This window comes from Panthera uncia (assembly GCF_023721935.1).
Source record: "Panthera uncia isolate 11264 chromosome A1 unlocalized genomic scaffold, Puncia_PCG_1.0 HiC_scaffold_17, whole genome shotgun sequence".
NCBI classification, from domain to species: domain Eukaryota; kingdom Metazoa; phylum Chordata; class Mammalia; order Carnivora; family Felidae; genus Panthera; species Panthera uncia.
This window is the reverse complement of record NW_026057577.1, coordinates 143,869,484-143,896,456: the sequence shown is the minus strand read 5'-3', so window position 1 is coordinate 143,896,456 and position 26,973 is coordinate 143,869,484. Positions and strand designations below refer to the sequence as shown.

Genomic DNA, 26,973 nt, shown 5'->3' with positions numbered 1-26,973 from the left:
CCATGAACTGTTCACTTTTAAATGCTTAATTACATGTTATTGAATTTTGCCTGAAAAAAATTTTAAATGACAGATAAAAAAAATAGGGAAGAAAATGCTGGAGATGTGAAGGGCTCATGCTAGAATCAAACAGAAGGTGCCCCTTGGGTGGAGGGACACATTTGTGCCGGTCAGATTGATCCACAGGTCAGGTTAATCCGATCTCCACGGTTTATTGTGCTTCTCTGGCTTCACCTGAATTAAAGCCTTCAGAGTATAAAAGGTTTCCAAAGAAAGAGGAGGAAGCTCATAGGCCCTAAGAGGTGCGAGGTAAGGGGTTCCCTTTCTCCCACAGCATCCTGGTCCCACTGGCCACATGAGCGCGTGGACCCTCAGCTCTGCCTTTCTGAGCTGCTGTCCCTCCCGGGCCTTTTCTGAAGGTGTCCTTCTAAGCTTGCAGGGGATCCTGGCTAGGTGCTTAAAAGGAAACAACAGGATAATCTGTTTCATTTATCTCCCCTCAAATAGGCATGGGCCCTGAAACATGGTAATAAACCCAGGCACCAATTCCTTTGTGAGCCTATTACTGAAGGTACTGCCTGAAGACACTTGGCTTCATCTGATTTGGGAAGCACCAGCCTCTTAATCTATTTCAGCTGCTTAGGAGTGACAGGGGTCAAGGACAGATGACATCTAATCACGTTTCCTAGCCAGGATGACAGTGCTGCGTGCAGAGGAGAAATAAGTAAGGTTCCTTTATGTTCTAGGAAGAAACTTATCAGTGCTGCTTTCACACATGGTAAGGAGAAGGACCCTTCAGGCCCTATTAGGAGTCTAAGCAAAGGACGAAACCAGTTTTCTGCAAACCATGTAAGCACTCATTCCATGCAAGAGACCATAAACCATGCTTCCCGACAGGCCTTAACAGGACAGGAGGGTTTTTTTCTTATTCGAAATAATTATTTTTTTTGCAATAAGCCCCATTGGCTCCAACCACTTGACCCAAACTTGTACAAAATAGAGAGCTCTTAGAGCCGTAAGTACCCATCACAGTGACAATGCTTTCATTTAGCAGGACCCTCGTTTGTTTATATAAATTAGCCCACAATTACCAATTACATTGTTGGTCCAAAATAAGGTCAGGGAAAATGTAACCCTGGAAAGAACAATGGTCTGGACACAAAAAGTCCAGACAGGACCATTACAGAGAATTATGGGGGATGACTAATCAGCTGGCCTCTTCCTGAGTATTGCCACTCTCACATAAAACCTTTGTGCTAACACAGCTACTTTCTGGTCATAAGTTACCTTAAGAGAAATGTAATTAGTTGTTGGGATTCATTAGCTCCAGTCAGAGCATTCAGGGCACAGCATCTTCCTTGCTGGTTGAGTGCTTGTCAATGGGGAATAATGATGTATTTGTACCTCTACAGGATAATAGTGAAGGACGGAGGGAGGGTTGATCCGAAGTCCTGGCATGCCTGTCCTTTTACTTAGCAGACTGAAAAACTGAAAAAGAATTTATGACACAGGCCAAAAAAAAAAATTATAAAAAATAAAAAAAAAAAGGACAGTAGTCTAAAAATCGAATGCTGAAGGTTGTCAATCTGCTGGCCCATGTTGTTACTACCTACTGCTTCTTGTGCTTAAATATTCTGGAGGCAAGAAACTGTAGACCCAGCATGAAATCTAGGTAGGGCTGTTCTTCTCTGCCTAAGGAAAGCATTTGAGGTAGTACTTCCAGAATCTTCTGCCAGCTCAGAACAAGAACTTTCCAATGAGAATGAAGAGATAAAGGTTTTTGTACCTAGTAGCTTTCCCAATTCTCTGTTTCCAGAACACGTAACTTCTTATGAGATGGTTAAAATCTTGCCAGAGAGGTGACCAGGAGCTCTACGACGCAGGGCAGGGAACCGAGTAGTTATTCTATTCACCCCCACCTGCACCTCTGCTTCCTGTGATCCCCACCCTGCCATAGCTCTCTGAGTCAGAGACCCCACTTGTCACCTCTCCCCATCACAGCTCCAAAGGGCGATGGAGAAGAACCCACAGAATGGGCCATCCCAGTCAGCCTTGACCCGCAGCTGTCCATCAAATGCCCTGAAGCAAACAGTGATGGCTCCGTGACCAGAGAAAGTCATTAACCCAGTAAAGGGGGACAGTGAGAACAGGATGGAAATTCAAACACTTCCCATTTTTTTATTTCAAAGGGTCCTTTGGTCAACTAAGGGACAAGTGGAACTTACTTCAAATATTCTTGGTCAATTAAAGAACACCCAGACTCAAGAAGAGGAGAACGAGGGGGGCAACAGAGTTTAGAGCCAGGTTGTGCAGAGTAGAGTTGTGCGTTCAGCTCTGCGCTCTGGAATTCTACAGGATGGTGGGTGGGAGGCGTGATCTCCGAGCCGGTGCTTTGGAACCGCTATTCATGCTATCACTGGTTATGTTTCTCTTCTCCAAGAGGAATGGGAACTGGAAGCTGGAGGTCTTCACTAACGCCACTGGGTGTGGGCTAGCTTCCACACGTGCTCTGCTTGTCCTCCTGGATCTGTCCCCATCTCTCTGGTTGTTTTGTCACAACTCTGGCAGATGCTGACTTTATTTAGTTTAAAATAAGTGCCACTTGGAAAAGGGAAAGGAGAAATGGTATGAAAATAGATGTGTTAAAATACTGGAGAGGATTAGCATGTAAGTGAAAACTGTTTAGTGAACTCTTTCTTCTTCAATTCATGGATAATAGACTTGTTTCTTTGCTTCTCCTCCAGGGAAGCCACTTCTGATGCGATGTAATATAATTTGGGAGGCAACAGGAGGAAAAATTATATTTTTAATATCAAGAAGTTATGAAGGATTTGAAGAACGATCCAGCTCTGACGACTTGCTTTTTATTTATCAGGGAGTTAACACCCTACAACCCAATGTTTTATAGGGATAAATTTTAAACACCGTTGTCTACCAATTGGAGATTAACTAAGCTTTTTTTATTTAATCATTTTTCAAAGGAAGTAATTTGTTCATACTAATGGAAAGGTTTGAATATTCATATTCTAATAGGAAGGATGATTACTCATATCGAAAAGATAAAATTTAACATTTGTTTGTCCTTTTAAAAGAAGCCCACACTTGCAACCAGATTATAAGATAAATAATTCAAAGCAAGTTTTAGTTAGATCCTGGAAATTTTCATAATTAAGTAGGTCAAATTTTGCAGAAATAAGTTGTGGAAACTTTAAGAAGGAATAGCATGATGGGATACCTTATATTAAAATTTTCTATTTATGGTGAAATCATTATGCTCTCACTTCTTCTAGCTTGGGAAAAGAAAACAATGTTTGGGGCGAAATGATCCCTATTACTATTTCATGGAACATAAATGCCAGAAAGAACTTTGCAAAATTATGGTTAGTCCTCTGGGGGATAGCAATGTCTTCTGAAAGAATTAAAAAATGAATTCTTTTCTAGACTTTTCCTAATAGAAAAGATAAGAGAATGCAAAATCCTGAAGAGAGAGAAAGCTTTAAGACTACAGGATTTAACAGCGAGTCAGTTAAAAATAAACAGTTTCTTAAATGTAAAGAAAGAATGGATTAGTAAGAGAGGTAGGTTGCCCATGAAAACATTGAAAAAAAAAAAAAAAAGAATATGGCCTTCTGAGGTATTCTTTAGGAGAGACACGCTCCAGCTTTTCCAGTTCTGGGGCAGCCTAATGGAACTTGGAGGCAATCAGGTTGTCTTAATGACATTATGAATCGCTTTCAATAGCAAACTCCACAGACCGTGCCTATCTGCTCTCTCTTGCAACACCCATGCCTACCATAAGGGCCAAGCACAGAGTAAGGACTCAAAAGAACAGATTTTGAGACAATGAAGCTTTCAGTCAATGTAACTAGCTCCTCTTGTTTGGATTCCATATTACCAAGCAATTTTCTGGTTTAATGTGACTTCTTAGTAGCTAGTCTATAGAGAACGAAAGCACTGGTAAAGAATTAGGCTTACGTACCGACCATAAAATTACACCCACTCAAAATCTCTCACTGCAGGAGCATCACTGACCGATGGTCCAGCTGCTGTGCCCTGAGACTCGTACTGTGGTTGCCTTCATACTAAAGCCTCACTCCCCATGGGTGCTTCCAGCCAGTGACCCAGCTCTGCAGCAGTGATAGGGTAAGGCTTGTCTTGGGAGATGTGAGGCTCCTTGGAACAATGAACTGGGATTAAGAACGCTCCAGTGGTCTGGTCGACATCCCCGGAAGTCTAAGACATTTTCACCCAAGCAACCAACATTCCTTCCTTCTTTTCTGCTCTCCTTCACTTGGGGTCAGACCTGCTGCATCATTCGTGGTTTGAAGACTCTGTTAAGTTTCTCTGGTTCCCTCTCATTTTCCTCTCCAGTGTTACCCCTAATTAAATATCTTGCATGGACTGCTAATTCTGTCTTGGTGTCTGCTTCTCTTAGGATGTGGGCTGAGCCAGCATCCTAGCCCCAGTGTAAACAAACAAATGTGTTTTGGGGCTGCTCCTTGCCTCTGCCTAATGGAACATGGTGATGTGGGAGGAACCCAGCTGAGGCATCATACAACCCGGGATTTATCTCACCTTTCCCTCTCTTACTAACTGTATGACTTGGGGCAAGCTACTCTTATCCTCATGAGCATTAACTTCTTGATCTGTAAAATGGGATAGGGGATCCTACCTCACTAGATTATTGGGACAACTGTATCAGACAGTGTGCATATTAAAGACACATAAAATCACAATGGGCTTTTAACAGATGTTAAGCCAAAGCTAATTTCCTTCTGATATTATTGGAGCTTTAAGGTCCAGTTTCTGGCCAGGCAAGGTCAAAGGCCAGGCCCTGGAGTCTGTGGCATTCAATAGTGATGCCCCACTTGGGGAAGCCTCATTTGGAGATCCCAACTTGGAGATTTATAAGAAGAGGAGATCAGGACACAGAGGCATGTAGGGAAGACCATGTGAGGACAGGGCAAGAAGACGGCCATCAACAAACCAAGGAGAGAAGGCTTGAGAACCACCAGACCTGATGACATCTTGATCTCAGACTTCTAACTTCCAGGATGGTGAGAAAACACATTTCTGTTGTTTAAGCCGCCCAGTCTGTGGCATTTTGTTACAAAAGCCCCAGCAAGGTAATACTGTATAAACTTGTTAAAACCTATTAATAGCATATAGATCTATTATTATAAAGTAATAAAGTATGAACTTCCCTGATTGGGTGACACGGAGTGAGCTAGAAAGCTGGGATGCTCCATGGGAGGTGGGAGCCCTCGTCACCAAGGGAGCTGCTGAGGTGGGTAGCCCAATTGTCCTCTCTGATGGGGCCCTAATACTCCAAACTCTTTCGGCCACCCAAATTGTTCCCTTCCTTCAAAGAAGACCTTCATTGCTGAGTCATGACTCAACAAAACCATTCACTTTGCATCCATGATAGACCCAGGGATCAGAAGTGGAGAGCTGCTCAGGTGAGGAACAGCCTCTGCTTTGGGGCCAGGTATGGGAACACCAGGCGTGAGTGGGTGAGTGGCTCTCCTCTCTTCATAGCATCCATACAGTCTATGTCATTCCTGTTTTAAGTCCCTGGATAAAGAGTGCTCAGTTCAGCTGCAACACAAGATTAATCCTCATTATACAAGACTTAAGAAAAAAAAATGGGGCACCTGGGTGGCTCAGTTGGTTGAGTGTCTGACTCTTGGTTTCGGCTCAAGTCATGATCTTGCAGTTCATGGGTTCGAGCCCCTCATCAGGCTCTGCACTGACAGTGCAGAACCTGCTTGGGATTCTCTCTCTCCTCTCTGCTCCTCCCCTGCTTGCTCTGTCTTTCTCAAAATAAATAAATAAACTTAAAAAAATAAAAGAAACACTTTTTAAAACAGATTTTTAAAAATTTTTTTACTACATACACTATGCTGAAGTAAGTCAGACAGTGAAAAACAAATGCCATATGATTGCACTTACGTGTGGAATCTAAACAAACAAGTCAAGAATACCAGAAACCAGCTCGTAAATACAGAGAACAAACTGATGGTTGTGAGAAGGGCGGGTGTGGGGGGATGGGCAAAATGGGTGAAGGGGCGTGGGAGGTACACGCTTTCAGTTACAGAATGAGCAAGTCACGGCGACAAAACCATACTTTTTAATGGTTGAATAATATTGGCAACCAACTGAACCTAGCTTAAAAGTAATAATAATTCCTCCTCTTACCTATGGCTAATGCCAGGGGTAAACCAAATAAAATAAATGCCCTTGGAGCTTTCCAGCCAGAGTGTGGTTATCAGTAGTGTTACTTGGTGAACGGGTTTTCTCAAGGTCACTCCAGAATGAGTGGACCCATGGGACCAAGTGCTCATCCATTAGATGGGTTAAAGTGACCAATCGAGGGTCTGAGTTTAATTATACTCATAAGCAAAGGCTCAGTGCAGCTCCTTTGATGGGCTTAATAACATTCTCGTGTGCACAAAGATAGATGGAAAAATTAGGGTTGCATATTGTTGTCCTTCAGGACAAGATGTTGAAGTGGGAACAGAATAGTAAAAATAAATAAATGACTCAGCGGCTCTAGGAAATGAGCTGTGGAAGTTAGCAAAGCTAGCCTTATGCGAATACTTCGGCTGGAGATAAAGTCCTAACTATGCATGACAAAACGTAACACAGCCAAACAGTATTGGAACGGAGTTGTCTTATTGAGCCGGCAGATTAAATGGTAAAAAAGGACGCTTGGCGAGGCCTCACCTACAGTTCACTCTGAAATGATGATAATGGCCATGACAGGGATCTTTAGGATATTGATCTCTGGTATTTTAAATGGGAAATACAGTCATGTTTCACGCGAGATGCAGAAAGCATTCATCCTGTCCCCAGCTGCAGGAGCCAACTTCCTTAAACGATCCCTAAATGTCATGTGCCCTGCCTGAAAAACCTAGAATGGCTCCTGGCTCCTAGAATAACCCACACAACTTTCAGAAGGTAGTTTAAAGGTTGGAGGAAATGGGAAGTTGGTCCATAAATAGGAGCAGAAAACACAAAAACCAGATCCACATGTTTCGCGTCTACCCAGTCCAGAGGGTGCATGCGATCCTTCTTTGGCTGAGGCTGGGCAGAGCCCAGTCCCGTCCCAGGGATGTCTGGCCTTGCACCTGAGCTATGGAGGAAGATGGGCTAGAGAACAAACAGCTCCCTATCTGGAGAGTTTGTTCTTGTGCCTGAACAGTGTGTGGGGACAGGCAGTGTCTGGGAGTCAGCTATCATTTCCCCCTCCCTTGGCTGTGTTCTCTGGTGGCTCCCTGGATTTGTAGGCCCCCTCTGGTTACTTACTAGTGTGACTGTAGAGGTTCTGATGGTGCCAGAATAAGGTACCACCCACACTGGGCATGGGGCGTGGGGCTTAACACAACAGAAACTTTTTCTATCACAGTTTGAGAGGTTAGAAGTCCAAAATCAAGGCGTCAGCAGGGCCATGCTCCCTCTTGAAGACTCTGGGGAAGAACCCTTCTTTGCGTTTTTCTCATTTCTCATGGCTTTCAGCCATGCTCGAAAGTCCTTGGCTTTTCCCTGTATCGCCTCAATCTCTGCCTCTGTCTTCACGTGGCCTCCTCCTCTGTGTCTATGTCCTCTTATGAAGACACCATCGGGGCACGTGGGTGGCTCAGTCAGTTAAGTGTCCGACTCTTGATTTCAGCTCAGGTCATGACCTTGCAGTTCATGAGTTCAAGCCCCTTGTCAGGCTCTGTGCTGACAGTGTGGAGCTGGTTTGGGATTCTCTCTGTCCCTCTCTCTCTGCCCCTCCCCAGCACGCATGCTCTCTCTCTCTCTCTCTCAACTTCAAATTAAATAAAACAAACAAACAAACAAACAAACACCATCCATTGGATTCAGGCCCACCCTAATTCAGTATGACCTCATCTTAATTTAAATAGTTTTACCTGCAAAGACCCTATTTCCAAATAGGGTCACATTCTGAGGTTCCTGGTAGACATAGCTTTTGGTGGCGGGGGGGGGGGCACACTTATTTAACCCACTACAACGATCTCAGCTACAACGAGCTTGTCCTCGGGTGGGGCCAGTCTGACCTTCACTTTTCAGCAACCAGGCTGTGGTTGGGCAATACACGTTATAGTTGAAGCTGATCATTTCGGCCCAAGTTAGGAAAAGTATTTGATTATATGCGGAACAATGAAACAATCCTCACGCAGAACTGAATCTCTTTCAAGGTCTGACTTGCCTAACTTAGGCCAAAGGAAAGCCATTTCCTGGAGGACTCCTTCATCATCAAGTGAAGAAAAAGCTAATCCAACAGCTTCATGCATACTTACGACCTAAGCCATACCTAACGTTTTACCGCATTCACTTTAGGCCATATTTGAAAATGGTTTTTATCAAACAGTAAAGCTTAAATTGGGCAGTATTGGAGCAAAAGACAAACATCATAAAAGAGGAAGGAGCAAGGAAGAGGGGGAGCGTTAGTGTGTGTCCAGGGTGGGGGCTGGAAGAAGGATGCTGGCAGAGACGCAGTCCGACCCCCACTAATCACCGGCCGCCATGAGCCCCACAATCTAGCCGCCATCATTCTTATCAACTCGCTCCTTCAACAAAATTTAAGAGATTTTTTTTTTCCATTTCTATCCTCTTTCCTCAGTGACAGATGGATACTTCAGGAACAAATAGAGATGTGCTTTTGAAAAATTCCATTTCCTACCCCAAAATGAATTTTAAATGGAAAAGGACTAAGGGCATTAACTTTTCATTTTATATGTCATATGTGCTTAAATCTTTGCTATGTCAACATGATATGACATCTTTCCGTGAAGATTTACCGTACCTTTTGAGAGAAGGCAAAGGCAAGAGTCTCTTCTCTTTAGAACACTCCCCATGAGTATGGCCCCTGCTGCAGGCTGGTGGGGCGTGTGGATACCACTAGGTATCGGTACATCTGCCGCCAAAGAGAAGTCTTGAGAAGCTGGACAGAGTTTATTAAGAATGTATACAATTATCTAACGTTTGAACAGTGTTAGCGGTCCAGATTTTAGCTTAGGAAGGCATAGGCTTTCCCCACCCCTCCTCCCCACCTTAAATTTCACTCTGATAAGCTTCGGAACATTTAAGAGTGGTACAATTTGCATTTATGATATATTTTTCTCTTTCTGAAAAATGAAAAGATGATGTCTTTTAGAATAGCAATTACTTAAATGCCTAACCTCGGCTTCCCACTCCGAAATGACACAAACAAATTTGAATCCTGCTAGGAACAAAAATTAAGAACACTGCTCTCCATCAGTGACCCGATAAATGTACTTTTACCCACCATCAAAGCTCCTACTGGGGTCAAAGGCCACCCAGGTTAGGAAATACTATCCTGGAAAAAGAGTGGGGCCATCAGTAAAAGAGAATCAAGCCATCAGTAAAAGAATGAAGGAGCCTGAGTACTGGGAAAATAATGTCAACCTTGTTTTCTAGGGTATGTCTTAAAATACAGTCTTATGTTTTTAAAAAAGGCATCCATTGCTCTGACGAATTGCCTAAATTAAGATTTAAGGTGGAGGTGGCGGGAAGGGGCTGACGTGAGGCTCCATGACTAACTGTCCATGTTGCTTCCCACTCCATACTGGCAGCCTTGGGAGGGAAGAATGGGAAGTAGGAAAGGAGAAGGAGGAGGAAGACAGTTGGTAATTTGGATGGGTGTTGGCTGAGATGATGCCATTCAGTGGATGTCCAGAAGCAAATTAAAGGAGCCAACACAAAGGAGAGCGAGTCCATCCGCCAACTGGGTGCTCAGTGGGTTGTGAGGCTCTGAGCACAGATGTGCTCCTGGCACTTCACAGGACATTGTATTTCCTCTCTGTGTGGCACAGCGGGAGCAGGCTGGCCCGGGAGTCAGGATGTGAGTGCAGGTACTGGCTTCCCGACCAACTGACCATAGGCTATTGAACTTATAATAAATACGAGAATAAACAATGTATTCGAAGTAGAAGCTTCTGGTCCCTGGAAGATGGGGATTTTATGAATCAAAATGTTCATTTTCAAAGTCAAAACCTTATCTCTATCGACAATGTATAAAATTATCCGATAAACATGTTGCCAGGTCAAACCTCGGAATGAACGAACGCACACGCACACGCACACGCACTCACACAGCTCCAATTCTTCAATTTCTCAAGAATTCATGAGAAAGGAGAGTTTCCATTCCAACTCAGCATCAGGGAAAATATCACCCGAGGGCAGATAGCTGAATTAAATTTAACTGACATCCCACATATCAAAAATACTTAAACAGTGACTCATGTGCCTTACTACTTGTAATTTTTTTTTTTAATTCCAAGTGTTGTTTGATAATGAATGGTAATGGGAAAATCACACTCTCAAAATAAGTTTATAACATGTATAATTATGAAAAGGACTGAATTATATGTAACTCCTGATCCTTAAAAGGTTGTGGAGGGTTTCTAGAAGTTGAACTCTATAAAAGCAAATAACTGAAAAAAATCTTAATATAATCGGATGGTCCTCAACAATGCCTTAGTTTTAAAAAATGATTCCCTAACAAGGAATAAGATCTAAAACAGGAAGACATTAAGAAATCTTTTGTGCATATTTTACATTATTTTTTAAGGTTACTAATTTTCTTTGCCTTTGCAGTGAAATATCCATAAATCACATGAAATGAACTGAAGTATTATCTGCCCGTTGTGACACTTAACGTGGTGTATGCCAACTTAGACCCCACTTACATCGAATTCCTTATGCACCCACGTGCAGACAGGTGCATTTTGTTGGCCAAATGCAGCTGGCTCTTTCTTACCAACTAAACAAGTTCCTGAAACATATACTGAACGTTCTAGCCAGATTTCATGGAATATGATAGCAGTGGTCATGACACATTGCAAAATAATTCTAACATGTAAATTTGGCATTTTTATACAATTCAGGCAACTTTCAAAACCAAAGCTATAAATTAATACACCAGATCAAAGTATGCAAATGTTACACAAACTTCCTGTATCTTTTTTGCTGTGAAAATTCACTGTATCGTTTTTATATGCAATATAAATTTAGTCCATGAAAATGACAAGAACAATTGCTGAGTTTTTCCTTTTTTTGCTTTTAGAAGCACCAAAGCATCAAATTCTTTCTAAATATTTTGATAGAAGAAAATGTTCTTTGCAAAGGTACAAGTCCAGATATGATTTATAAACTGAGACAATCTGGTTGTTCATATACATTTTAAGGAGTATATTCGAATCGTTTCTGCAGTTCCCAGGGGGCTTTTGCTGAGCCTTGTTTATTTCTGCCTCCCTGATCCCTCTCTGGCAAACAGCAGACACTCAGTAAATGCTCATGGTTGACACTGCTGAAAGGCAGGAATAGCATACAAAGTAATTTCTTTAACATAAATAAAAAGCCAGGCTTTCTTGGAAAAATCAAGAATGCATACAACCTCAACAATTAAAATCTAGAATCTTCCATCATGCTAAAAACATTCGTGACTGTTCTGGTGTGCCAACACTGGTTGTAAGTTACGTGTCAAATGTTAGTTGGAATTTCTTGAACTTTGTCCACTGAGTCTTTGGTAAATTCATTTTCGCCCCTTCCCAAGGCTATTTTCTTCCTCTCTCAGCTCAACCTGCTCATCCATGTGGAATGATTCACAAACACATTTAAATAAGAGAGGACAAATTATTATTTTCCTGTAGAAAGGCAGGGGTTTGATGAAATAAGGGGGAAATTAAGTATTTACCATATATTGTCGCGTTTTGCTTTGCCAATTACATGATAAACTCAGAAAAGTGGGAAAACCCTTAAACCTGGTTGCATCTTGACTAAGGAAACCCAATTTGACTACAGGAAATTCTTTCTAAATCAGATGTCCCCCTTTTTGCTTCCTATGATGTGTTTGCTCCCGGCCATATTCAGTGTAAGCAGCACATGGCCAACCCGCTGTATGTGTGAACCGAGAGGGATGGATAGTTTCTCTGATCTGATCCCGATCTGACCTATCTTCACTCTGCGTCACATCCCAGATGCTCAACTCAGCCAGATGACTTACGAAGCAGCCCCGTGAACCTACATGGTCTAGCTTCCTCATCTGACTTTTGATCAAATGGTGCTGAAGGTATGCTCTTAATGGAGGTGGCCCACATCCATAAGTCTAACATCTTGAATGTAGAATTGTGTTACTGTATCATTCAGAGAGAATTTTACCTGACGGAGTTCACCAAGTCTTTACTGACCATACGTCTACAATTGATTCTGAGGCACTTCTTCCATGATCCTTATTAGGAACAATGACACTCTTTAAGTCAAAGATGCTAAGAAGGGAAAAAACGACCCACAATAGTTGAAAATAACTGGACTAGAAAAATCAGGTATAAAAAGTTGGAAGTGGCTTACAGCTTTAGCTTTGGGAAGGAGTTATATTTCTTCTGGTGGGGCAGGAGTTTTCTGAAGGATAACAGAATGTAAGAGGTTATAGAATGAATGTCTCAACAGGGAGTTTTGGAGAACTGTAAATTTGGCTTATGGTAAAGCTTAGCCAGAGAAATCATGTCAAAAGATCATTATTTCGTGACCTTGAGGAACAGCAAGATCGTTAGAGGATTTCCTATTCCTGTCTGCGAATGTATGTCGGTATTTATGGAGGTAGACTCGCTTTATCTCCCTCTACACACACACATTTACACCAACGCACCACCCCTCTCAAGACTGGAGGCCCAGAGCATTGCTATACATATTCATGAGATAATTATTATTAATGTCACCAAGGTGATTTTGTTCCTTCTCAGTAGAGACCAGTTTTTGCCCCTGGAAACCAATCCATTGCAGGCAAGATGACAGCTTTGAGGCAGCTCAGCTAAAACAAACCTGTACATTTTATGTCTGAAATACAGATCATTTGACTGGGTACCGTGGGTTGCTCTGGTACTCCCACGTCATCATTAAGTTTATCTAGCAGAGATTTGCAACTTTGGTACCAAAGACAGCATCCTTGGGGGCACAGTTGCCCGAGTTTGGAAAAACTGTATCCTGATTATTACATTCTTTTCTAAGAGCAAAAGTTAAACAAAAATTAAGGTGATTGTAAGACATCTCAAGAGATTTCTGGGGGATGATTTTTGTAAAAAGGCACTGAGAGAGAACTAGAATGTATTTGCTGCTTTCATTATTTAAAAAAAAAAAAACATTTCATACAACAGGCTTTGTTAAAAAGTTATCTCTAAGCATTATGGGCTCCGGTAGTCACACAGACAAACTTTTAAAAATGAAAACCAAAATTAGTGATGCCACTTAATTAGCTCCCTACGTATATGTCATAGACTCTCCCCCCACCAACTGGCCTGCCTGGTTATTCTATACGCATGATATACTATAACATGGGAAAGAAACTACTGTGAACTATTGTTTTTAATCAAAGAAAACTAATTACTTTTGGTTGGAATGAAAATGTTTATTTTTTGCCCAAGACTCAAGAAAACATGTTAAATAAAAGACTTATAGAAGAAGATGCCTACACCTCGTCAGTACCTCATTAGAAATGATTTTTGCTAGCCTCTTACCCTTCTTCACCATGTCAACATTCATCTTTCTCGGACGCTCTGATCCTCAGTAAAGCAGCAATGAAAATTGCAGAAGCAGAAAGCATATGACAGCAGCGGGAGGCAGCAAGGGTGCCACTCACCTTAGGCATCCGGTCGCATTTCGCAGCACCTGTGAGGAATGCAGCTGTATTTTCCGATCATCCTGGAGTGGTGAATTTTCCCAGCCCGAATGGGGGATAATCACGGCATTGGTCAACACTGCCAGGGTGTCCTGGATGATTGGCATCTTGAGGGCGTCACAAGACGAGAGGTTCCAAAGGACTCCTGCAAGATACACACAAACGGCTTTTGGATGGCCACTCTTTTTTCTCATCTCAAAACCGTTTCCCCTAATCAAGTTAAAGTCAAGGGCAAGGCAGACTTAGAGAGTGTGAACGCATGACCTAGAGCGCACCCTTGATTTTAGAACATCTCTGAGAACCCATTAAAGGGCTGCTGTGTGAAAATCTGACAAGCGGGCATAAGACTTGTGACACCATCGTCTTTGTTCCATCTCGAAGAGGGTGAGGTCTGATTTGAACTATGGATACCAACCAGGCTTCTGTTCACTTTTAATACAGCAGGCCTACGTATCCAAAAATCGAACCAAGACAAAAGAATTGTGAAAGTTATCTGAGCTACGAACTAGCAGGACATCCTTGTTTTATCCAAGACCTCAATACGCACATATGGACAGTTTGATTGATGCGGCCTCCATTTAGAAACGGCCATCAACACGCAGGACCTTATGAGAGTCCAGCATCAGGTCTGATGCTCAACAAGGAATTTAAATTCACTGTCACTTGTGACAGCTTTGTCAGTTTTTCTCAGAAGGCAATGCTCGTGGAGGACGCAGAGAACAGGGAGCAGTAGAGAGCAGAGGGCATGTCCGCAGAGGACAGACTAGAACAGAAAGTAATGTAGGCAGAGAAAAAGCTAAAGTTTTAGGACAGATGGAATGTTTTAGGGTTTCAAATATTTTTATTAACAATTCTTAATGTTTATTTCTGAGAGAGAAAGAGAAAGACAGAGTGTGAGCAAGGGAGGGGCAGAGAGAGAGGGAGACACAGAATCCGAAGCAGGCTCCAGGCTCCGAGCTGGTAGCACAGAGCCTGACATGGGGCTCGAACTCACGAACTACAACATCATGACCTCAGCTGAAGTCGGTCGCTTCACCGACTGAGCCACCAGGTGCCCCTTACATATTTTTAAAGGAAATCTTAAAAATAGGATTAAGTTTAGAAATGTTCCTAAGTACTACGTACAAGTTATAACATCTGAAAATGCTCTTAAAGTATTTTTTGTTGTTCAAAACAGAACACATGAAGGTAAAATAAACAGAATTATATTCTAATTTTTTATGAAAGACTGTATTTTCTTCTCAAGACTAATCTAAATATGCATCATCATTGCAGACATGGAGAATAAAATATTTATTTTTAGAAACACAACTTCCAACTTACTTGTTTAATAAGCTTTCAATAAACGTTTAACATGAGATTGCGTTTTATCTACTGTGTTATGAATAGAACAAACAGGACACAGGTACTTCTGAAATTTGTTAGTTTTTCATGGCACATGTTGAACTTACCAAGGGCATTAATAATACTCATCTGAAAGTTGACAATGTTTGATTGTTAACAACTGAAGGAACAGTTTTAAATCAGTTCTATAAAAATGTGACTATAGAGACAAATCCTCTCAGTTGTCTTTCAAAATAACATTTGCTGGGAATTTTACTGAAGTAAATGCAAAGGAAACAAAATGTTTTTGCCATCCCGTATATATAAACTAATCCTTTAGCACAGGGGGTTGGCTCAAGGGCAAATCCTGCCGGCTTGTTTTGGTAAATCAAGTTTTATTGGAACATAGCTCTGCCTGTTTATTTACATACTGTCTGTGGCCTACAAGGGAAGAGTTGAATATTTGTGACAGACTGCATGGCCCATAAAGCCAAAATCATTTATTATGTGGCCCTTTATGGAAAGATTTCGCCCACCCTGCTTTAGTATATAGACCATTTTCTATAAACTTCTATGCACATGTTTGCATTACCATTAGAATTACAGACTGGGTACACACAAAAAAATGCTCAGTGGTACACAGAAGGTGCTCAAAAATACATTCTGATTCGGACGGATTTGAAATGCTAGCAATATTATCACATACATTTATCTTGCTTTAAATAATACATAAAGCTGCTTATTCAGTCCATTAAAAGAGATTTTACCAAATTTTAGAAAATCAAAATACAGGGAGGCCTGGGTGGCTCAGTCGGTTAAGTGTCCAGCTTAGGCTCAGGTCATGATCTCGTGGTTCATGAGTTCGAGCCCTGCGTCGGGCTCTGGGCTGACAGCTTGGAGCCTGGAGCCTGCTTTGGATTCTGTGTCTCCCTCACTCTCTGCCCCTCCCCTGCTCATGCTCTGTCTCTCTCTGTCTCAAAAATAAATAAAACATTAAAAAAATTTTTTTAAAGAAAATCAAAATAGATTCATTTGCAGTCTTGTGAAAATTTTCTTTTCTCATAAAACAATTAGGTGTTCAGATTTAAAAAAGCACATTACAATGAAATTAATATCTACCCAAGTATCTGAAGAAAACTTTAAAAAATATCACATTACAAGGATTGTGTCTGTTCTTCTAAGGATACGATGCACACACATAGAGCCAGAAAATATAATTTTTTTCATTCTTAAATCCCGATTTGAAAATACCAATACATGAAAATTGAGGCATATATGTTTTAAAATATGGATGGTATTTTTTTAAAATATAATTTATTGTCAAGTTGGCTAACATACAGCATATATAGTGTGCTCTTGGTTTGGGGGGTAGATTCCCGTGATTCATCGCTTACATAAAATACCCATTGCTCATCTCAACAAGTGTCTTCCTCAATGCCCCCCCCCCCCGATTTTGCCCTTCCCCCAGCCCCCCATCAACCCTCGGTTTGTTCTCTGTATTTAAGAGTCTCTTATGGTTTGCCTCCCTCCCTCTCTGTTTGTAACTATTTTTTTCCTGTTATGGGTGGTATGTTTTGCTCTAAAATACATTTCCTCTAAAACCTAATTAGTAAAAGAAAGTCTTCTGCATTTTTACATGCAATGGACTTAAAAGAATCTAAAGGCATTCTGCAAAAATAAAACAATCTTTACTGTTTTCTAACAACCAGGAAAAAGGTCTAAAGAGGGGAAAATCAAAGGAGGTGTGAAGACCTAATCTAATATCTGACAAGAAGTGAATGATGGGACAGGAGATGGTCCAAGATAACTCTTTATTGGGCTCTTCTCTTCATTACCTTCCTCATTAATTCATTAATTAGTGTAACCTGATTCAGCATTTAGCACGGACAGAAGTTTCCTTGTTCCCATTCATCCCACCTTCCAGACTGGCTCCATCCTTGTTTCATGTTCCAGACAGCTTATCATTGCACTAGATCCCGCCTCTGAACTTCCTGTACTAATTCCCATCTGCAACCCCCAAGTGCTTCCTGACCCGGGAGGGGTGCACTGGACCTGTGACTGGGGGCAGCTTTTATCTCCTCTGTTTCGATGAGGGCTTGGCCAGATGGACGTAATGCGGCAGAATTTCTTTTGAGGGGAATTCAGAGAGTTTTGGTTACGTTATCTGGACGTATAGACCCGCTCGAGTGTAGAACCAGAGGTCTCTGGGGGTTATTTGAGATAAAGGTTGACATGTCTGACAGGAGTCAAAAGCGGGAAACAGCCAGAACTCTAAAGCTGTCTTGTTACAGACAGACACACACACACTCACACATACACACACACACACACACACACACACCTCTACACACACACATCCATAGTCCTGGCAGACGGGAGAGAGATTACTTGAGAAAAATGGGCATATCTAGGCATTCTCTATAAAGAAACGAGAAGTCATTGTTCTGCTTAAATTTCTCTTCACTCCGTCCTCTTCCTTCTGTGCTGGCTTAACATTTTTGTTATTCTCTTTTTTGACATCCCCTTCTAATGCCGGAGCCCAATCCTTCTCGCTGGGAGTGAGCACTGGACTTAGAGACTTGCCCTAACTGACGTAATATGGCGGAGGTGGCTTTGGAGACTCAGTCACAGAAAAGGTACCGCTGCTCCCTCCAAGTTCTGTCTCGGCTTCTGCTGGTTGGAGGGGAAGCCAGCTGTCCCGCTGGGAAGATCTTCCAGTGCTGCTCTGAAGAGGCCTACGGGGCAAAGAACCAAGGTCTCCAGCCAACAGCCACGTGGAGACTGCCTCGGGCGCAGAACCTCCGGGTCCAGGTAAGGCTTCAGATGACACAGTCTCACGTGGGACCCTGAGCCAGAACCACCCAGATTTGCCATCCCTGGAGTCCTGACACTCAGACGCTGCATGGGATCCCTTCTCTTCCCCCTCCTTTGTCTCGGTCTCTGGGCTCAGTTTTTTCCCTTCTACCACACTTTTTTCCTGGTTACCCCTCTCGTAACTTAGAGCCCCTGGTTCTCTTACCCTCTTCATCTGCTGTGAGAGAACAGAAGATACAGGAAGGAGGATCCACCTAAATACTGCAGCTAAATACAAAGTGCATTTTAATTTAGATTACAAACGCTGATTTTTTTTTTAGTACACGTGCTGCCGCCGAAGTGAGCGTGATAAGTGATTGACTTTTAAGAATGTAACCATCGTCATGTTTGCAACTTATTAAATGACCACTTGTTTTAATTTGGAATAATAGTGTCTTAGCTTCCCATTCATGCTGTAACAAGTTACCATAGACATGGTGCTCAAAATGATGCATATTTATTATCTTACAATTCTGCAGATCTGAAGGCTAAATAAAATGCATGAGCAGGGCGGCGCTCCTTCTGGAGGTTCTAAGGGAGAATTCCCTTGTCTTTTTCAACTTCTAAAGGCTGCCTGTGCTCCTTGGCCTGAGGCTTGCATCACTCCGTCCTCAGCATCCATTATCACATCCCCTTCTGGGATTCTGAACCTCCCTGCCTCCCTGTTATAATGATACTTGTGATCTCCCTGAGCCCACCTGGGTAATCCGGGATAATCTCCCCATCTCAAGATCCTTAACTTAATCCCATCTGTAAAGCCCCTTTACTACCTAAGATAACATTCACAGGCTCTAAGATTTAGGATATTGACTTCTTTGGAGGGCCAACATTCAATCTACTACACGTCCCCCCTTTAAAAAAATTTTTTTTAATGTTTTTATTTATTTTTGAGACAGAGAGAGACAGAGCATGAGCGGGGAAGGGGCAGAGAGAGAGGGAGACGCAGAATCTGAAGCAGCCCCCAGGCTCTGAGCTGTCAGCACAGAGCCCGATGTGGGGCTCGAACTCACAGACTGTGAGATCGTGACCTGAGCTAAAGTCGGACGCTTAACCGACTGAGCCACTCAGGCGCCCTTACACATCCCCTTAAAATATTGCTATACTTAAAACAAAGTTAAATCTCTTATTACAGCTTCATGATCAGACATTTCCCTAAATCTCTAAATTCATCTTGAATCATTCATTCACTTAGTCACTCCATGCACATTAAAGACCTAGGTGCCAGGTTCCGTGTGGGATACTGTGGATACATTACTGAAGAAAACAAAACGTCCCTGCCCTCAGGGCCCTTCCATTGCTGTAACTGTAGTCATTTTTCTGCGGGCATCATGGCCATATTTCTTCTCCTTGAACACACAAGCTCCTTTGAAATTCCGATCTCTTAGACCTACGGCTCTCTTAGCCTGGAATATTCTTCTCTAGAGCTTTCCAAGGCTGATCTTTCTTTCTGCTCACATGGTACCTTAAAGGTGCAAAAACTCAGCGAAAGTTTTCTGGATCACTCTAAACTAGCTTCCCAGACACCTGCTATGAGAGTATTTTAATTTTTAGCAGAGACCTCATCACTAACTCCTATTTCCCATTATTTGAACTTCTGCCATTTCCTCACTGTTCCTCCCCAACAAGGTCCCAGACACGACATGAAACCAGGAGGCCTGAGTGTTCACAGCATACAGAACACATACAACACACAGAATATGCGTTGACACTTATCAGGTGCTCACCATTCAGGTGCTGAATAAATACAAGAATTAATAGCTGGATGATAGACCTTTGTAAGATGACATGTGCTCCAGGCAAATGAAGCCATGACGTAAAAAAATAAAATAGCAGATATTATAAGTAATAAGTCCAAGTGAGAATACAAAATGTTATTTCAACAACACTATAACCTCCACAGAAATACAGATAATATAACTCTACAGAAATTCCACTTTTAGCTAGTAGAGAACAATTTATGCTGCTCAAAGACATTAGTCAATTTAGCATTAGAAGGCTCATCTCCAATGTTGTATCTGAGTAATTATCTTGTATTAACTCCTTGATAATTCTAAATTAGCTAACGTAGTGCTAAAATTTCAATTTGTGAAAAAAACCTGTGGAATAAACTGAATTCACAGTGATATTTGGTATCTATATGAGCTACCTCATTTATTCGTATCTGAAAGTAACATAAAAATGTTTTAGTATTTTGGTTGATGGTCACTAGCAAATTTCAATTTACCTGTTGAAAATATGCTAATTTCTTTGAGGTTAAAATCTCTAATAAAATTTTTGTAGCATCTTTCCTTTAATTATATGGATTCAAAAGCTTTCCTTTAAGTATAAAATTATTGCTGTTCCAAATATAATTTTGACAGTAGGTTTAGTTGAGAAGACATTTAAATAACTAATTATGTATACTAAATATATTTAAAATATAGCTTATTTTTATTTCAGGCACAGGGTGGCTCTTTTCCCTGAGATTATCCATATTCATAAGCAGTAATTGGTTTATTAAAATTTCTTTAATAAAATCTTAATTACTTTCATTGGATCCTTTATTTTAATAGAGGGTAATTGTGTGGGTTTTTTTTCCCTAAAAGAGGTAAGGGATATCTTAGAAAAAGAAACTCAGATTGACAAAAAATACATTTTAATAACCTTAAGTCTTAAATCATAATAAAATCAAACATTGCCTCTGTCTGTGCAGGCCTTTCCTATGACCCCCTCATTTGCTTTTAATCTTTAGACCTAAAACATAACCTCTGAGCATCAGTGAGGCTCAAACCAAAGAAAGTTACGCTGAATTCATTTTAAATAAACGCTTCAAAATTTATTTTAAATTCACCAGCTAATTAAAAATTAACATAATATATATGAAGATTTACTTTTAAATGAATCTATTACTCATCTTATTCTGTGAGTGAAAATGTGTACATCTGGGGAAGGGAGAGAAGAGAAAAGGATGGGAGCAAACGAGTGTATCTACTTCCTCCATCCACACCATTCACACTGTGAGTCATGGGTGGGTGGAAGGTGACTGATCAAAATCTGGAGGCCCGTGACACGCTGTACTCGATTTATGCTGTGTGCACGTGTGTGTGTGTGTGTGTGTATGCATGAGTGCCTGTGCATCTGTGTGTGTGTGTGTGTATGTATCTGAGTATTTGGGTGCGTGATACAGAAACTTTCAACTGTCCCTGAGAAGTCATGACCCTCAAGGTGTGGTTGTGAATCAGGATTGTGTTGAAAGTTCTTCCAGATGGTATGCGGCATAGCTTCAACAAGATTTGCACACAGCCTCATTTAATGCTTTTAAAAAAGAAAAGTACTGACCTCAAAGATAAAGTCTACCACAATGTTGCGACAATAATGGGTACTTGAAAGTAAAAAGCAACTCATGGGACTACATCAAACTAAAAAGCTTCTGCACAGCAAAAAAAAAAAAAAAAAAAAAGAAAAGAAAGAAAAAATAAAGGCTACCTAGGAATGGGCGAAAATATTTGCAAACCATATATTGAACCAGGGGTTATATCCAAAGTATGTAAGGAACTCATACAACTCAGTAGCAAAAAATAAGTAAACAATTTGAATAAATATTGGCAGAGGAACAGAACAGATATTTTTCTAAAAAAGACACCCAAATGGCCAGCAGGTACATGAAAAGATACTCAACATCACTAATCAAATCAAAACTACCGCTGAGATATCACTTCACATCTGTTAGAATGGATATTATCAAAAAGACAAGAGATAAGTGTTGGTAAAGATGTGGAGAAAAGGAAACCCTTAGGAACCACTGGGGGAATGTAAATTGGTACAGTTGTTATGAAAGACAGTATGGAGGGACCTCAAAAAATTAAAAATAGAAATACCATAGTATTTAGCATTCCAATTCTGGGTACATATCTGAAAGAAATGAAAATAGGTTACAGAAAAGATATCTGTATTTGGTGTTTATTGCAGCATTATTCACAATAGTCAAGATCTAGAAACAAGCTAACCATCTGTCAGTGGATGAATGGATAAAGAAGATGTGGTATATATATTCTTAGAATATTACTTGGCCACAAGAAAGAAGGAAATCCCGCCATTTGCAATAACATGGATGGACTTTGAGGACATTATGCCAAGTGAGATGAGCCAGAGAAAGACAAATACTGTATGATATCACTTACAGGTGGAATCTAAAAAGCCAAACTAATAAAAACAGAGAGCAGAATGGTAATCACCAGGGTTTGGGAGGTGGGAGAATTAGGGCAGTGTTGTTTAAGGGTACAGAAACGCAACTGGTAGATAAATAAGTTCTGGAGATCTGACGCACAGCTTGGTGGTCATGAACAACAATACTATATCATGCAATTTACAACTGCTAAGGGACTAGATTTTAACTGTTCCCACCACAAAAAGAAATGATAATTATATGACATGAGAGATGTGTTAGCTAATACCAAGGCAGTAACGTACTGTGATATATAAATGTGTCAAATCAACACCTTGTAGACCGTAAACTTCCACAATACTTTATGTCAACTGTATCCCGAAAACAATAAAAAATTTTTTTTTTAATATGCGATGTGAATGTTACTTTGAGAAGAATAATTACAGGAAATGGATGCGACAGTCATTCTGTAGTGCATGCAGAAGAGTGTTTTAAAACACATGGAACAAAGATGGTTATAAGAGTGTGAAATAGAAGAATTTAACTTTAACATGTAGTGTTATGCATCATAGGAAATTTTACTTTATCATTTTTTAAATGATTTTTAAAACTTAGTTTTGAGACAGAGCGAGCGAACACCAGTGGGACAGGGGCACAGAGAGGTGGACAGAGGATCTGAAGCAGGCTCCACACAGACAGCAGCGAGCCTGACATGGGGCGCGAACCCATGAACCACGAGATCATGACCTGAGCCGAAGTCGGACACTCAACCGACTGAGCCACCTAGGCGCCCCTCCATCATAGGAAATTTTAAAAGTAATTGTATATATTCTTTTTTCAGAAAAGTCGGATTGGATGCTGGATATAGTGACAGAGCCTTAGTGAATTTTATCAACGGAATATCAGTATTTCCGGGATATAAAAATTCTCTGTTAAGATTTGAATCTTCATCTTTCTTTTATAAACCTTCCCTTAAGAGCAATCCATTTTTTGATGATAAGTGATTCCCACCACCCAATTTATAACAAATAACTACTTTAAAATAATTTTAAAATATTGAAAAAAGGGTAGTTCCTTAGGCCAAGACTCCTCAAGCTTCCAGGAATCCCAGGGGAGGGCTGACCAGAACACACGATCTCTTGAGTTCTCTTCTTTAATATTTCAGGAGAGGAAACTGCAGTGACCACCGGGGCTTAGGTGAAGGTTAATCCTTTTAGAATTGGACTCACCCAATCATTCTGAGTTAAGAGTCTCACCGAGGTGGTGACGACGAGAGAGAGGGCTGTGGGGGCTGATAAATGTGTGGGGAGAGCAGGCAGAAGAACTGTACTGTCAGCCTCAATAACCAAAAACTGTCACCCTACTAATGCCACTAACAGCTTCTAGTCCAGACATGGAATTCTTTTTTGAAAGCATCGCACACACGTTACATGCTGAGAATCAAGCAGAATTTTTCTTGCTTATTTTCAAAATAGGTACAAAATTTGGTTAACTCCAGAGGAGTGAGATGGTTTTCACATTAGCAAGAAAATCAGATCTTCACTTTCACAAATGAGGCAAATTCTGGTTTAAGCTGATTAAATCTATGAGGGCTCCCCCTTGAGACGTCTTAACTCCAGAAGTTCTGCAACAGCTCTGTTATTGATACAGCCATCCATGTTGAGGTGCTGTCTTGTTTCAAAGCCAAAACTGATCCCAGGAACACTCTGATATTCAAATTTTAGTACCAGCAGTGCACCTAACACGTGTAGAACAAGCTGGTATAGATTAGTTTAAGCAAGAGGCCCAAACTCGCTTAAAGTTTTCATTAGTGGGGCGGCCTGGGTGGCTCAGTCAGTTGAGCGTCCGACTTTGGCTCAGGTCACGATCTCGTGGTCCGTGAATTCGAGCCCCGCGTCAGGCTCTGGGCTGATGGCTCGGAGCCTGGAGCCTGCTTCCGATTCTGTGTCTCCCTCTCTCTCTGCCCCTCCCCCGTTCATGCTCTGTCTCTCTCTGTCTCAAAAATAAATAAATGTTAAAAAAAAAAGTTTTCATTAGTAATTTAAGAAATGATCCTCTCTGTTTTCAAAGCTGGGACTAATTTAATTGAAAACGAGGTAATTTCACAGGCAAAAGAGGATGACTTTTTTTTGAAAGGAAGAATCAAAACTCAGGTGTGTCTATGATATCTCATTCCATTTCCAGTTGGATTCTGTAGATCTGCAATTTTTCAAATTACATTAAATGCTTACAGTAAGGGAATAACAAGCTAGATTCCAGTCGTCAGAAACGAGGCTTATCTCCAACTGGGGCCAAGCAGTGCAGCTCCTATCTAAGAAGTAAGAAGCTCTTCCCATGGTATCTTTTTAAAGTAAATTGTAGTCGAAAAGAATTTGGATGTGAACGAAACCAAAACATGCCATCCCCAACCACGTCCCTTTGGCATATGGGTCATTTTGGGAAAAAGGCCACTGGGCACCAACAGAAGTGGAAAAAATTTCTCTAGTCAGCACAGCTTGTCATTTTGTAATGGAAATTTACATTTATAAAGGCAATTTCCCTTTGTCAAGATGTCTCCCTCTTCTGTACCAGGAAGAGGAGGAGGACCCTTAGCAACTCTTACAGCATCAACTTAAATATGCAAAACAAACCTTAGCATGGAACCCTATTTAACCGTACTTTTCTTAGTCACCTTCCCATAACTACTTGTCTCCCCCTCCCAGAAGCCCCCAATCCCTTTTCCTTTGTTTAGCCTAAGATGATATTTAAGCATAAGTTCTAACCACCTCTTTGAGCTACCCATCACTGGGTGCTCCCACGTGTATGTGCCATATGCAAGTTAATAAACTTCTGTTTTTCTCTCATTAATTTGTCTTTTGCCTATCTCAGTTACAAGACCCCAGCTGGAGAGCCTAAGGTGGGTAGAGGAAAAATATTTTTTCCTCCCCTATATGATGTCAATGTCTGATAGTAACCATCTGTGAAAGTCATGGGTGCATGTTTGAGCACAGCATTTTGTAAATGAGCCATAGAATACTTTATTTTTCAATTCCCGAGAGATCAAGAGTTAGGAATATAAAATTGGGCTTGCTTGAAACTATAGCCTTCCTCAATGACCTTGGATAAGTCAGACCTTGAAAAAAAAAGCACACAAGCTGTTTTATAATCTCTGGAAACTGGCCCTGGGCCTCTTTTCCTAAAAGTGACTGTAGTTAAGATTATGTCATTTCAGCTAACAACTGTCATATTCTTCTGTGTAGTAATAAAGATGATTTCTTATACTTTGGTTGTGTTTCTTGGTAGCTGTTTGTACCCCAAATTACATGCATTACATAAAGTAACTTAAGTTTGCCTCTTTCATAAATTATTGAGGAAGGGAGGAAAGAACGGAGAAAAAGAGGGGGCAGGGAGAGGCAGAAGAAGAGACTGAGAGAGGAAGGGAGAATGAGAGAGAGATTTGAAGACATTCAGCCCCATCATATAATGATTTTTTAGGTGGGAAGTGGTATCATCATAATTTCTGGCCCTGGGTTAAATGATGTGAGGACAGACTAATCCAACTGCTTGCTTCAGAAAATACCTGCCTCTGGAAGTTCAGACTGTGAGCTGAGCAGCTTGCTTATCAAAAGTAATAGTTTGCTTATCAAAACTCATTTCATGACCCTTGCCTCTATGTACCACCAGTCCAGAGCTATTACATTATAAACTCTGCCCAGTGCCAGTTGTTTTGCATCTTGGAACACCCACCTTAAACAAACTCAGCCAAGGATCTAAGGCCTTATAAATACCAGGCCCAATTTCCCTTTGGACTTCTGCAAGGTCGTGTTCTCCCATACCATAGTAAATCTAGTAAACTTAGCTTTGCTTAGTCTACAGGTTTTTCTGGTAGAGGAGCTGACAGTTGGCAAACCATGTGAATTACTGAAAACGAGTAGATAGCTAATTTCATCTTTGGTAAACACAGAGTCTGGAAAATTCTTGGAACCGCAGGGCATTCACTAACCATAACGTCATGCCTTTATCTGTGTGGATGACAATGGGCGTTAAGCTGTTTGCATTTCTATTAGGTACCATAACCCAGAAGTGACAAGGCCCCATACACTTCTTGGTAGGGCCCGAGGCTGCCATTCCAAACTCTCTAGGCTTAGAGTGAGTAGGCAAAGGTGAAATTATATAGCCTTGCACAAAGATAGGGATGGCTAGCTCCTTGAGGATTTCTTTTTAATATTACAGGTAGCACATCCTCCTTACTCCTGCCAAGAATCAACATAAGGACTCAAACTGAGTTTGTGGGAGCATCCTTGGCTAAGAATCCCTGGAAATAAGATAGCTGGGGACACTCTCCTATACCGGGGCCATCTTAAAGTGCAACCTTGGTTCCTAGGGTTCTCACACAAAAAAGCTGCCTTGATGACCACATGGTGGTGGAGTGAACAAAGAGTGGAAGTTGGGAATCGGACTGAAAGTTTAGTTCAGCTCTCACATAATCAACATTAAAAAGAGTTTAGTTTCCAGTGGGCTATCGATAGGTGCCTACTGAATGAAAGAACGTGGAATGAATGATATTGTTGAGTCATGATGATGTTCAAGTACAAGGGTCTCACATTTTCAGATCGTGACGAAGCTAGGCATTCAAAATAAGATCACACTGAAAAAAAGAAAACTAGCCAAATATACCTAATATTTTTGTATTATTGTCATACACTAGGAGTTTTACTATCATCTTGCATGTATTAACTCATGTAATCCTTTGACAAATTCCATTTTACAGACGATGAGACTGAGACCCAGCGAATGGCACTGTACATGTAAGTAAAAATGAAGGTCAGTAGTCTGACCATGATGCATTATGAACAATCAGACAATTGTCAGGCACGTACATCTGCTACTTGAAATTGGAGACAGGTGATATGGCTTGCAGTTCTTTGAAGCAGAATACACGTGAACACAAGAGAATGCTCTGCTTTTCATC

The 26,973-nt window shown here is 41.1% G+C and overlaps 1 protein-coding gene across 1 annotated transcript in view; it reads right to left on the bottom strand.

Moving 5' to 3' along the window:
- CTNND2 (catenin delta 2) overlaps positions 1–26,973 on the bottom strand; it is a 938,499-nt gene that overhangs the window by 158,265 nt on the left and 753,261 nt on the right. Inside the window, exon 13 of the mRNA XM_049648272.1 lies at positions 13,664–13,847. Within this exon, the coding sequence (XP_049504229.1) occupies positions 13,664–13,847 (184 nt within the window). The remainder of the gene's footprint in view (positions 1–13,663; positions 13,848–26,973) is intronic.